At 40.6% G+C, this 14,311-nt stretch overlaps 1 protein-coding gene across 1 annotated transcript in view; it reads right to left on the reverse strand.

Moving 5' to 3' along the window:
* The window catches only part of TBX15 (T-box transcription factor 15), a 101,600-nt gene that overhangs the window by 34,781 nt on the left and 52,508 nt on the right, over positions 1–14,311 (reverse strand). Inside the window, exons 2-5 of the mRNA XM_039255672.1 lie at positions 11,625–11,838; positions 6,668–6,769; positions 4,702–4,873; positions 3,521–3,688 (exon numbers count right to left, since the gene is read on the reverse strand). Of these exons, the coding sequence (XP_039111603.1) occupies positions 3,521–3,688; positions 4,702–4,873; positions 6,668–6,769; positions 11,625–11,838 (656 nt within the window). The remainder of the gene's footprint in view (positions 1–3,520; positions 3,689–4,701; positions 4,874–6,667; positions 6,770–11,624; positions 11,839–14,311) is intronic.

The following is a 14,311-nucleotide window of genomic DNA, read 5'->3' on the forward strand; positions in this document are numbered from 1 at the left end:
AAGTTCCTGCCTTTCCAGTGTGGACTTGCTACAACTCTGTTGGTCTAGACTGTTGTGGAGGTTAAAAATAGTTGACAACGGGCATGGAGGAGGACACTTGTGGGGATGAGCACTGGGTGTTATATGGAAACCAACTTGACAATAAACTATAAAAGAAAAAATAAATTAAAAATAGTTGACAGACACAAACATTCTAATAATTTTTAATACTTGTGTGTGTTGATTGCCTCTGGTTGAAAACAATAAATTGTTTCCAACCCTCATAAAAAGCATGCATAAAAAAAGAGGGAGAAATTATTATTTCAGAGCTAACACAGAACTTAGAAAACATAAGCCAATTGCTCATTTTCTTGAAGAAGAAATCGAAGCCCAGAAAGAAAATACCTTGCTCAGAGTAACATAGGCAGCTAGTGGGACTTAGGAAGAAAACCCAGATCTCCAAATGCCTAGCCCGCTGCTGCCCTTCCCTATCCAGGAAAGGATACTGCCTGAATCTGACCAACTGAATAACATTTCACTTCAATTCCATTCCATCCATTGTCCTTCCCTCATTGCATTCCTGAGAACAGTGAGGATCCCCCCTGCCCCCACTGACTTCTCCTCTTTCCTCTCACCAGTCCTCCTAACCATTCCCTTAAAAGAAATTCATGAGGTAAATACTTTTGCCATAAAATATTAATCGTTCTCATTCAAGAAAGTTGAGGGAGATAAAAACACAGTAGTAGGTGATACAGCTCACAAAGGAGAAGTTTCTGCTACCCGGCATCTTCATGACAAGTCTGAAAATTATTGCTAGGTAACAGGATGCAGACCCCGAGATTCCTGGGGGAAGGACCTGAGGTCAGTTTGCTTTATTAGGAGACACTGTGCTATGTGAAATCATATCTACACAGCCAAAGGGAATGTTAAATAACCGTGCTTGTTGATGTATTCAGGGACTTGTTAAACAGGCAAAAGCTGTTATCTTGATTTCAAACTGCGCAGAATTGAGTACGTGTGACTCATCTATTTTGAATGTCAGCACATCATGAATTCACCAACATGACAGAACAAAAAGATCAAAGTAGTTACCTCTTGGTTAAAATACCCCCAAGAGCCAATGCAGATCCTCCAATTCCCAACGATCCACTTTCTCCTTAACGAGCAATCTAGTCTGTAAAATTGCCTCTGCTCGCCACTCCCCTTCATGCCTGTACAGACCCAGATGTTTACCAATTTAGGCGGACTGCTATGAATCTGATGCCAGGTTTGCGTCAGAGACTTTACGCATGTTCCCTCATCCAGTCATCGTCACTAACTCGATGAGGCCAGGACATTTTCAGACCAGGAAACACCAGGGAAAGGGGTTAAGAAACATGTTCAAGGTCATACTGTTTATCAGTGGAAAGGTCAGATATCAAACCAGGTATGTCTGCTACCAAATGCCATCAACTTCATCATGGTGTCCTGCCCCCCAACAAACCACCACTGCCCCCACCCCAGTCCAGAAAAAGACCAAATATTTATACAAGTGGAATGCACTCAGACATGGGGACACTATATAGGAGAGAAGGTAGAAAAGTGCAAGGGATTTCAGGCATCCATGCTGGCTCTTCTTTCATTTTCACAGGGAGTTGTACTTTCTAGTTTCAACTTGGGTTACAGTACTGACCTTCTTAGCCTCTACACCCGATCTCGGCAAGGCAGGAGAATGTTCTTTCACCAGTGTTCTCCTTTGCTCTATAAACTAAATTCTAACGTTGTAATATTTGTTGCCACAGTCTCTGCCTTTATGAGAAATGAATGATGAAGATGATGGCTGACTGTTTTGGAAAAAAGCTCCATCCGTGATTCAGAGAACTTAGACTCGTGTTCCCCCTCTCCTGACAACCTACAGTTAATCCCAAGGTTTCAGTCGCTCCAAAGGGCATGTCCATATTGCTGCTCTATCTTGTGTCAGAGTTTGAAAAATATTTTGATTATTGAAGTTTCCTGTAAGGACCCTCCATGGCCTCTGCTCTTTTACTATCTAAGGAATTTCAGAGGGTTCAATAGTTTTTAAATAGCACCCAAAACAAACTAAAACTCCTCCTCTACTTTATATCTAATGTGGTACCCACAGGGAAAATCTAAGGTTGGGAATGCTTTAGAGCTGATGAGAAAGGCCAGCAAGCATATAGTACTGTCTACCAGACTAAGGCGTTGTTATATATCAGATTCCTCCTGTGTCAAAGAACATCTAAAGAGTCTTATCCAAACGCGCTATGAAAGACCAAACTATTCTTTCTCTATGAACCAAAGATTATATCACTCACCTTCACTTGCCTGGCACATCATAAGCACTCAATAAATATTTAGCAAATGATTATTTTTCCTCTATTTCTTTCTTGGTCAGAGCACTAAGCATAGTATCCAAATATGAAAGGCATTGAGTGTTGTGGTAGAAAGTTCATTTTGCTCCAAGCAGGACCAAAAGAAAAACACGCAGGCTTTCAAGCAAAATAAACAAGTAAAAACTCTTATTTGCATAAAAGGAGTCCCTGCAGGATCCTATTGATTAGACAAATTGTCAAAAGATGAAATTCGGTCTAATTTACAAAAATGAAATTCACGTGCAACTGTTGGGAATTGCATAAAATGAGATCACTTGTAAATGCATCTAGTCACTCCTCAAAGAAAGAACATTGTCTGGAATGCCCACAATGATTCCAGACTTGCCACCTCTCCCCCTCTTCCCACATACTTCCCCCATTAGTCTGACCAATTTTTATTTGTGTCTCAACATCAGAGAAAGCATCAACTCTTCCAAGAAAATGTCCCTCGTTCCCCAAACCCAAAAGCACCCCTTCCACATCTCCGTCATTAAATTACTCCATTTTATCATTATGTATTTAGGTGTCTTTCATTCAACTAAAACTCTTCATTTCTTATGAAGAAATAAGTCTTAATCTGCTTGATTTCCCTACTAACCTTGCAATATTGAAAGTTCTCAAATATTTATGAGATGAATGAGCATATTGCCGACATAAAAACACAGATGTTAGGGTGTGGCTGGTGATCACACAGAGGTAAATTTAGTCTGATAGTGTAAATGGAAGCAGTGGGTCTTCAATGGAGTTTGAGAGGCTGGATGACTTTGATGTAGCCGATGCAGGGATACACAGAAAATTGCAGAGAAGAGGGAAGGAAGGAATCAAACCTTGGTACTTGCAAAGGAGTTGCAAATGGTGAAGAACATTTGCCAGAATGCAGGAGAGATAGTGAACACGGGGACAAGTACAGAGAGACATGAAAATGCCTTAGGAGATTCGCTCCTCCTGGTCAAAGATTTTGTCTTTGATCTAAATCTAGACTATACCAGCTGCTACCAGGCATCATGGCCCTGTCATCACCAACATGGTGTTTGCACAGCAAGTCTGGCATCTCTCATTCTCAGCTCTTCAGTATCATGTAGAAGGACTAAGTCTTTCTTACCAAAAGCATGGGGATAAGCTCCTTTAAAAGCTGATGCAGCAGGAGACTCTCAAAGGCAGCCTCTTACCTGCTGGTTCTGGTAGGCTGTGACCGTGGTGAATACGGTCTCAGGAAAGTTGAATGTCTTCACTCCATCCCCAACAGGGACAGGTTTGGTGGGTGACAGGTCACTGCTGAAATCCTTGCGGATCACGTGAACTCGGGGCTGGTATTTGTGCATAGAGTGCAGAATGATCTGAAATGAGAAGGGGCAGCATTATGCCAGGGTTGCTCAAAGGTCCCTTCATCTTTTCAAGCTCTCAGGCAAATTCAATCGCAGGACAGAAGTGTCATAGGAAGAACAGAGATGGGCTGGGATGTGCAGGAAACTGGAAGTCAGTGTTGTTGCCCACGGCAGGAAGGACTAAGTGACTGGATAGCACTACACGGAACCATAGAGCAGAGTACCCCAGTCACAGTTGCTGATGTTGTACACTTGCTTTCACTGGACAATACTGAACAACTGTCCCAATACCAGAAGACGACACTCCACTAAAAGGTCTCAGACCCTCTGCTACGTGACAGCTGCTCCTTCCTGCTCTAAATGTTCATCATGGGCTCATGCTGCCTTTAAATACTATAAGCTATTATTTGTACTTTGTTACTAAATTTATGGACATTCCTTATGTCCTATGAGAGTGAATGGTATGCCTCAGAATATCGTCATTTCCATAAAGATAGGGGCCATGGTCTTCCTGCTTCAATCTTTCTGCAGCACCCGGTATGGATCCTGGCATCCAGTGAAAGTTCTAAAGATAAATTAATAACATCAAGTGCTCTAATTATACCTGGAAAGTCTTAAGACTTAGTCCTCTCTTAAAAATGCATAAAAGTCTTGACAGATCAGCCCAAACTGTCACGTTAATTGTTTCTCTGAGTTTATTGCCCTCTGAGGTATTCCACTGAAAGCTGCGACCTCTTTCACATGTCCTGTGCTACTGTCTTTAAACTCTCCCCTGACTAGACTTTGGGTCCCTGGAGCACGAGAACTGTGTCTGGTAAACCCAGCCTGATGCAGATGTTTGCTAAATGTCAGATTTGTAATAAACGAAATTTCAGAGGAGGAAAAAAGAACTTTTATGATGACTTACTTAAAATGACTCAAAGTGGCATAGAGATTCTTATTTACACATTTGGAAAACCCTGGGACTAGTAAGCTTGAGATCCAAAAGAGAGGAAGAGAAAGATGGATGGAATTCCTTGACTCACATGTCCTTGATCATCCAATTCATTGTTGGTCAGCTTGAGTTTGTCGAAACTGACCACCTGTCTCATCCAAGTGTCTCCAGAAGCTAGAGAATCAGGGTGTATATAAACTCTTGGGGGCACAGGGGAGTCCGCATTGCCAGCCACCATCCACTTGGAGCTGTGGTACACATATCTGAGGCAGAGAGGGAGAGAGGAGAAATCAGAGACAGATACAGAGGGATGAGAGGCCCAGGAACCCAGTAGACACAGGAGAAGGGAGAGATGACATAGGAGACACAGGAGAGGGGACAGATAACAAGATTGAAAACAGCAAGGATTAAACAGAGAATACAAGGGAGAAAAAGAGAAGGGGAGATAACCAGGGACAATCAGATAGTGATGAAAATGGAGAATGAGGTGGGGTGGGGGAGGGCAGCAAAGTGTTGTGGTTAATGATCAAAGCTGCAGCCCTCACAAGGAAAACATTCTCACAGTCCTTTTTCTTTCTTCTCCCTCTCCTTGACTTGCACCCCTGCGTGCGCACAGGCATCCTGAACCCACGTGTCTCGCTATGGAAAAGGTATTTTACTGCAACCTTTCACCTTTCAAATGCAAACCATATAATCCGTTGGCCACTTGTTCAGGATTTGGTTCCTTATTAAAAACATCTTCCATATTGTCCTATAAAACACAGCCATGTGCAGAGACCCTCTGAGCCTCTCATTTGTTAACCCTTTCCTTGCTGAGAATCAGAATTTTGAGGCATATTTGTGAAAATAGAGGGTCTTCGCCTTAGTGCAAACATTTCCAGAAACTCTACCAAGTCTTCCCAGTCAGTGCTGTAGTGTTTCTTGGATGAACCCAGTTTTGAATGCCATCATCATCCACATTATTTCCCACAAAGCCACTGAAAGTAAGAGACATTGTTGGTAGCAAAGGAGGTCAGTTTTCCAGAGTCTGCCAATTGCCCTATAGTTTTGAAGAGAGCTCTCCATGGATCTGGCACTTCCCTGCCTTTCACTTAAAAAGGACTATGTGGGACACAGACCCTAGCAAACAGAGGCACTCAGTCCAAATCACAACTCCCAAGATCCTCTAAGACAGATCAGAAGCATCTCCTGTCCTAAGTCCTGCATCTAGATCACTTCTCTCTCAGCCAGCTCTCTCCCTCTACCATACTAGCCCTGGTCTTCCTCCATTCATTCATCTCTCACCTCCTAATTAATGGGTTTAGGGCCAAGGACTCAAATATTTTGAAAATGACTCATGATTCACTGATTTGATTGAAATCTCAAGAGATTGATTATGCCACAACTTGTTTTAAATAAGAACTACATAAATAAATAAATAAATAAATAAATAAATAAATAATTAAATAGAGCTACATGTAAGCCATCCAAGAAATACAGACATTGTATTGGCCTTTAATGAATTTGAAGGAAAGTTATTTAACAAACTTGCTCACAACCCATATTGATAAACAATAATTCGCCCTAACTAAATATCATTCTTGAAATCTTACCCATTTCTCTTCTTCTTGCCCTCCCTCATCCACAGGGCAATCCATTAGTTACATGACTGAATATACTACATTGGTCCACTTCTCCTCCACCTCTCCAAAATAAATCCTCTCAATTCATTCAGCATTTCATAAACCAAATCATTCAATATGTTAATCACTTTCAATGTTAACTGAATTAATTTTAGATTTAATATCCATTTGAATTTTGCAACCCTTGCAGACACTATACAATCTCACTCTTTCCAGAAATATGGGAGGATTCCAGACTAAACCCTTATGCTACATCCTGATTTCTAACCACTAGTGACCACTTCCTGCCTGGTGCTCTGCTCCTGGTTATTGATTTATCCTCTATCTTTGTTCTCTGTTTAGTGTATAGTACAGTGCACTGCTAAAATGCTTCATCTAGTGATTTTAAGGAACTGTCTTGGAATGCTGGTGATGGTACCCCAGAGTCATCATTACCTGTATCTTTTATTGTCCACAGGTACAATGTCCATTGCTATGTAGTACTGCTGGTGTGGGTCCAGGCCAGTGATTTTTACTCTCATGGCAGGAAACATCCTCCTATGAAGGGGAATAGGCAGTAAGCTCAACAATGAGAGGGGGAGAAGTAGCCAGAGTAAAAGCTTAGGTCATCTCTTCTTAAGAAGAACTCTAAGCACACCAAAGTCCAATTCTTCTAATCCTCAAAGTTGGCTGCTTTTTTACACTTTGGAAATTATTGCTATAAAATATGCTGAGGATTCATTGCTGAAATAGTACATCTTCTTAACTTAAATTGACCTATTTGATGATTCATACACTCCAAATGCTCATACCTACCTTGATTTATAAATTAGTTCATCTTTAATGTGATTAGACAGATAGATAGATAGATAGATAGATAGATAGATAGATAGATAGACAATGTGTGCGTATCTACACATACATTTCTTATTAGACCATAACACCCTTGAAAATACCCTCTTACACTTAATGTACTTGAATAACTTATGCTCTTATTAGTCAAGTAGCTTACCACAGTTGATTGTAGGTGATCATGAAATAGTTTTTGATTGATTGAGTCTATTTAAAAGTAATCTTTCAAGAAAAGAAACAAAAAGTAAGAGGCTACCAATCCTCAAACAAAGGGCCAACAAAGTTCGGGTTTTGTTTTTTTTTAAGGCATAAAACTGTAGAAAAATTTCTGCAAGTTCTCAGGCTGTCAACATGTGTGTCAGAGGGAGGACCCTGTGGAATAGGGAGCAAATACCAAATGAATTCTAGTGGCCTCTGGGCAGTACCTTGTTTCTACCACAATGGCTTGTTAAACTTGCCAAAGCAAGCAAGGTCAGGATATGGCACTTTACAACTACTCTCATAATTGAAGAGGAGGAGAGGGAGCAACCCAGAAGAGTATTGAGTTTCAAGGGGTCTAGAATAAAATTCTCCATTCTTCTTTAGCTATAAGAAAGAAGAAAAACATCAAGCTCTTTTGTATGCCATTCATTTAGGAGTCAGACATGAAAAGTGCTCAGTTCAAAACTTTGGATTGCCTGCATGTGCTCTAGGGTACTTGTACACAGAATGCTGCACTAAGCTTAACCATCTGGGGCCAGTTAGTTTAGCTAGGCAGAGCACGGTGCTAATGAGGTCAAGGTCACAGGCTTGATCCATATACAGCCTAATTGGCTTTGCTCCATTTCATGGCCATAGACCATACCCTGACCCCAGACAGCCATCTTGCGTATGTGCCCTAGTTGTTTACATGAGGGGCTTTCTGTGCTAGTCACACACTGCATTGCTCACCAGAAGCAACTCAAAAAGCAAATGTTCTCTGGTAGTAGGTCAGTGACATCATAATCGTATTTGGGGGCAAGAGGGAACATAGACCTTTAATAGGAATGATGGCTAATTTGTAAATATTTGCAACGAATAATGTATAACCATTCCTTCTTTCCTACTTTATAACTTTTCAGAAGCTTCTATTGGTATATCATCCTAGGTTTTTGCCCTTTAGCTCACAAGTTTAATTAGAAAGCTTTATATTTTAGTCTTACAGTGAGCTAATGAAATTCAATAGTGAATTTCTCATAACTAAATCTAAGATTCACTATAGGTTAGGCCCTTTGATACACATTAATTCTTCCCCAAAATTTGGGAACTTTGATCTATATACTTAAATTTAAACCATTAATTCCCTTCTTAATAACAATGACTTATGACTGCCTTGTGTTTATAAATAGTGGAAGAGTACCTTGCCAGGGATGGAAAGAAAGTCCTCTCACTTGTTATCTGAGTTAAGAAAATGTGGTTTCTCTAAGCCATCTTTAGAGGCTTACATTGAAAGAGATGAATGTCTTTTCTTCATGACTTCAAGAAAAAGGATTAGATGGTTTTCATTTCAATACCTGTTTTGTCTCAACACTCACATGACCTTGAGTGGAGAAGCTACCAGTCCCTTACCAAAAAATATCCAAGTTCTAAAATGGAGAAGTTATGGAATCGAATGGAATTTGGAGAAGTTATTTAACCTTATCAACTATAATACAAAGAAAGGGAACTATATAATCTCTAAGGTGCCCTCTTGCTTTAAAATTCTATGACAACATGTGAATTCGCTTCCTAAAAACTTACCAAAAGTTGCTTTTTCTTTTGACGGTAATTTAGCACATAATATCAAGTGAAGTCATAACACACTAGGGAAAAATTAATCTTTCATATTCAGAAAATGAGATGTGTTTGGTTTTAATTTTATGGCTAAATTCAGGCCAATTCTTGTGTCTTCCAAACCCATTAATTCCTACAAGAACTCTGTCCATGGTGCTGATTATACAGATTACAGACTGAAGGCTCTGGAGACAGCAGTAGTTCTGAATCAACAAGATTACAGTCTGGGGTGTTAGAAGAAGTAGATGGTGACTAAGATCTTCTGAGCAAGAAAAAGAACAGAGTCATACAATACTAATATAACTAAGAAGATGGAAATTGAGATTAAAACTGAAAAGGACACTACAAAGGAAGGAAAATGTAGTGAAAAGGAAGAAACTGACTTGAGGAATGGGGAGAAGGTGAAAAAAATTCACAAAGGGAAAACTCTATTTGTATGTTTCTGAGTTGTTCCAGAATTACTTGAGCAGAGTTACATGTAGCAATATCAAAGGCTGAGGCAACCCAATACAGAAGCAATGAATAACTTTTCTAAACCTAAACAAAGGGATATGACTAAAGAACAAACTGTATACGTATGCACTGGGAATATTTGGACAAATCCAGGTATCAAGTGAATTTGTGAAGGCAGAGATGGGGAAAAGAAAATATTGTAGAACAAATCATGAAATGAGGTCACAGGAGAGCTGTGAAAAAGGTGTTGGGGTAAACTGAATTCACTGAAGTGCAGGGAACAAGGGAATGATATCAGAGACAAAAATGGCTGGAAGACACAGACTCAACAGTAGTCAGTGAAAACCTCAAATAAAAACTGGAAAATCCTATAAGCAAACAAAAAAATGTAATATTTCCCCCTCTCTCCAAACCACCCCCCTTGCCCAAAACTAAGAAGAATAAAGGGGCACCTGGGTGGTTTAGTCGGTTAAGGGGCTGAGTCTTGATTTCAGCTCAGTTCATGATCTCACAGTTTTGTGAGTTTGAGCCCCACATCAGTATAGAGCCTGCTTGGGATTCTCTTTCTCTCTCTCTCTCTCCCTCTCCCTCTCCTCTCTCCCTCTCCCTCTCCTCTCTCCCTCTCCCTCTCCTCTCTCCCTCTTCCCCTCTCCCTCCTCCACTCACATGTTCCCCCCCTTTCTGTCTCCCTTTTGAAATAAATAAACATTTTTCAAAAAGAAGAATAAAAAACTTTTTCCTTGAACTGATCTGGTTCCTCCTAAGTTGTAACATCTCAAAATATAAAACAGAAGTAGGGGCGCCTGGGTGGCTTAGTCGGTTAAGCGTCCGACTTTCGCTTAGGTCATGATCTCGCGGTTCGTGGGTTCGAGCCCCGCATCGGGCTCTGTGCTGACTGCCAGCTCAGAGCCTGGAGCCTGTTTCAGAGTCTGTGACTCCCTCTCTCTCTGACCCTCCCCTGCTCTCGCTGTCTCTCTCTCTCTCTCCTAGAAATAAATAAAACATAAAAAAAATATTTAAAAAAAAATATAAAACAGAAGTAGACTGAAAGCCAAGCAACAAAATAGAAATGGTATTGAAAATAATTTCCCTTCAGAGGTGCTTCTCCTAAGGTGCTTTTTAAAGGTTTTATTCACTACTAAACCTTAGAGAAGGAAGAAGGTTCTAAAGGAGAAATAAAATGAACAAGACGTCAGGTTCAGTTTGACTTCATGCTTTTGTGATGTCTTATTGCATTGGAACGTTTCTCTACATGCATTCAAATATTCTTTTACTTTAAATGCCAACATTCATGAGACAGCTTATGATCAATTGGGTGGGTCTTTTTGGTCCCCAGACTGGCTTTGAAAATATGAAAGCTGCATAATTGTTTTAACTTTAATTAACTATTCCTATATACTCAAAAACTTAGTCTAAATTTATTTTTAGTTAAATTATTCTCAGTTTTAGTCCAAGGAGCAAAAATTACAACCATTTCTTGACAGTGCAGAATTATAAATAGGTAAGACCATTGTTTTAGAACCAGACAGATTTGTGTGAAATTCTGGAGCTTCCCTTTATTCCCATATGAACTTGGTCAAGTTATTAACTTCTTTAAGCCTTTTCATCCTCATCTATGTATGGGATTATAATATGTCGAAATAACATATGTTGAGTATCCAGCACAAAACAGATACATAAATATGGAAAACTGTAAGATGCCAATGAAGGAATAGCTTAATAAAAAGCATTTATTTTAAGAGAAACCGTATTTTAAAAACTTTTATCTTCCTACATAAATAGTTTTGCAAAAGTTTCCACCGGGTCACCATTCAAACTTTGTAAGAATTCCAAGCCAACAATAAAACATACAGATCAATAAGCAGGGCTCAGTCATGTACCAAGCTCAGTTCTTACCAAAAACAAATTTCTTATAAAAACATCTGGCTGCTTTAAATGCCTTAGAAGATGCAAGCTGTTGTTTGGGGAGCAAACTTTTTCTCTTGAAAACATTGGATGGTGAAGTTAATACTTGCTTTGGAAATCTACCGTTTGGCCCTTATGTACCATGGATCTCTGGTATGAGCTAAAATACATTTGGAGGCAGAAAATGTTTGGGAGCATAGAGGTGATTCAGAGGTTGGAATGGCCCTTGGAGGAAAATAGCAAAATCACAGTAAACACAAGATCACTTTACCAAGATGCAGAAAAGTGAGTACAAGTTGCTTTGGCTTTGCCAGTGTTCCCTACCACAAATAAGGAGAAAGAAAAATGTAACAGCTCCTACTGTTTTTACTCCATTCCTGGAAGCTGGTCATTCAAAGGAACTTGTCCTTACCTGCCTGCTTTGGTGATGATCATCTCGGTTCCAATGTCATGGAACCTCTTCCATAGGTCAGCACATTGTAGCTCCACCTGAATCTCTTCCATGGAAGACATGGCAGCAGGCACAGGGCCCGCAGCCCCAGGGCCCAGGTCAGTGTGAGTGTCAAAGGAGCAGGAAGTCCGCTCAGTGAGCACCTCAGAGTCTGAACCAGTGCTTTGCTCGGAATCTGCAAAATAAACAGTCAAGCCTTAGGTGAGAAACTGCAAAGCTGCCCCCCTGCCCATCTTCCTAAAAGATAGGAGATTGGATGGGGGCATGGAGTAAAGGTGGGGTGGTGTGAACAAAAGGAGACTTAAAGCTGGGAAGCTCCAGCGCACAGCGTATTTTATTATTTTCTTTTTTATGGTTTGTTTTTGTGATTTATGACCATCTTTTAGGTTTCATGTTTCCAACATGACATCTGGCATTTTAGTAAGTTTTAGCAACAGTTGAAGAAAAATAGTCCACAACAGGCAATATAAAGAGTACCAATGTCAGCATGGTGAAGGGAATGAAGTCAAACTGAAACAACAGTAAAAATGCCAAATTAAAAAAAAAATAATTACAGACCACAGAGCTCCAAATCTAGATAATTTCACTTGGAGGGGAGGGAAGTTCAATGCCAACAGTAACATGTTCTTTAATTTCACACCACTCAGCATCACTGCCCATCAGGCAGTTATTTTTAAACACAGCCATTTTTTTTCTCTTATTTATATATCCTGGCCATCAAAAGTAATGAAAAGTTGTTTGAGACCTTTAGAAGCACTTTGTCATATATTTGAGTGAATGGTTTTTCCTAAGAGTCCAATCAGGCCATTTTGGATGAAAAATGAAAAAAAAAAAAGTCTGTTGTAAGGCAAGGATATACGCATATGGAAAAAGTTACCCAAGAAGGCGGTTGAAACAAAGGGAATAAATGAGTTCAGGAGACACCTTGATTGGTTTCTGAAGTATGAGCAGAGAGGAGGGGTGATCCAAACAGGAAGGCAGGATTGAGAGCAACCAAATAAAAAGCTGGCATGCTGTGCCAGATGGTCCTTTCTTCCTGTGTCTTCTGTACTCATGAAGGGGTTGCAGGCGGGGGGGGCATGAAGAGTGATGGAGAAGGCTGGAGTCAGATTTACCAGGGAGTTTGCTATAATTTTTAAAGCTTTAAAGTCCCAATGCCAAGAATGGTATCTCCTAAGACTTTCCAAACTCAGATTAGCTGGTACAATCTTCTTAGGTCAAATACCACAAGCTAAGCCTGGGAACCTATTTCTCCAACCCACCCTTAACATCTAGGATTCTGACTGCTTCCCCTGTAAATAAACACATACACTGCTGTTGGAAACAGCAGTGTCTTAGTATGACAACTGACTGTTCACTGATGTCAAAGGTCAAGGCCTCCTGGGCATCAGTCCTCGACATGAGCAGGATGAAGAAGGATGGGATAGAAAGTCAGACCACCTTGCAGCATCCTCACTTACCTGCAGCAGGTTTCTAGGCCTGTGAAAAACCATCCCATGAGACCCTGCCTTTTCTTTCCTTCTAGCCTGTTTCTCTCTCAAACCCACACAGCATTGCTGGCAAGAGTCTCCCACAATGCCGCTGGCACCCACAAGGAGCAAAGTGCCATTTCTCTCCATCCTCCTCAGGCCATCACCCTTCACTTCTGAAGACATTCAGGGTACTGCAGAACTGAACCAAGCTTTGGTTAGAGGAAACTCTGCCCCAAACCTAGTTTATCCCTGCTCACTAGTAAAGTCACCATCTTCACGAAAAAAAAAAGTTTTCTATCTAGGTTTTATATGTCTAAGCACATCATGTTACACTTGGAGGTAAACAGGTGCTAATTTTGATCTCCTTCAAGTACAGAAAAGTGGAGCTACTTATCTAAGACAGGAGCTGCTGCTGAGTGACAAATCTCTGCCCCCTACCCCCCGATTCTATATGCCTTTCCACTGCAGAGCCATCACATCATCTCACACACGCTGTCACACACAGTAATTCAGATCCCCCAAATCACAGGTTCCCAAATCCCATCGTTTCTGTGATAATGCCAAGAGCTCCTCACTTATCACAAGTATTGTGAACTTTTAAAAAACGTCTCAGGGGCGCCTGGGTGGCTTAGTCGGTTAAGCGTCCGACTTTCACTTAGGTCATGATCTCGCGGTTCGTGGGTTTGAGCCCCGCGTCAGGCTCTGTGCTGACTGCCAGCTCAGAGCCTGGAGCCTATTTCAGAGTCTGTGTCTCCCTCTCTCTCTGACCCTCCTCTGCTCACACTGTCTCTCTTTCTCCTAGAAATAAATAAAAATATTAAAAACAAAAACAAAAACAAAAAAATGCCTCAAAGCAAGAATTTTTTAAAAATAGGCTTGTCCTATCCTTGGGAACAAAGTGGTATGAAATCCCCTTACCACAACGTGCTCCAATTATGAATAAGTTGGTATTTTGGACATATGATATCTCTAATAAGTATTTAGCAAGAGGGAGGGGAGGGAAAGATACCACTGCACTAAACGATAACTTTTTAATGGTGACCACATTGGAGTTTGGGATTGGAATGGGGCTATAGCTGGAGAATTAGGAAGCCAGAGACTCTGCTCTTATCTCCCTGTGTCATCTGGAATAAAATGGGAGCTCAAAGTGTAACATTAAATGAACTAATAAGTCAC

Source organism: Hyaena hyaena, unplaced genomic scaffold (assembly GCF_003009895.1).
Source record: "Hyaena hyaena isolate Hyena2069 unplaced genomic scaffold, ASM300989v1 scaffold_539, whole genome shotgun sequence".
Taxonomy (NCBI): domain Eukaryota; kingdom Metazoa; phylum Chordata; class Mammalia; order Carnivora; family Hyaenidae; genus Hyaena; species Hyaena hyaena.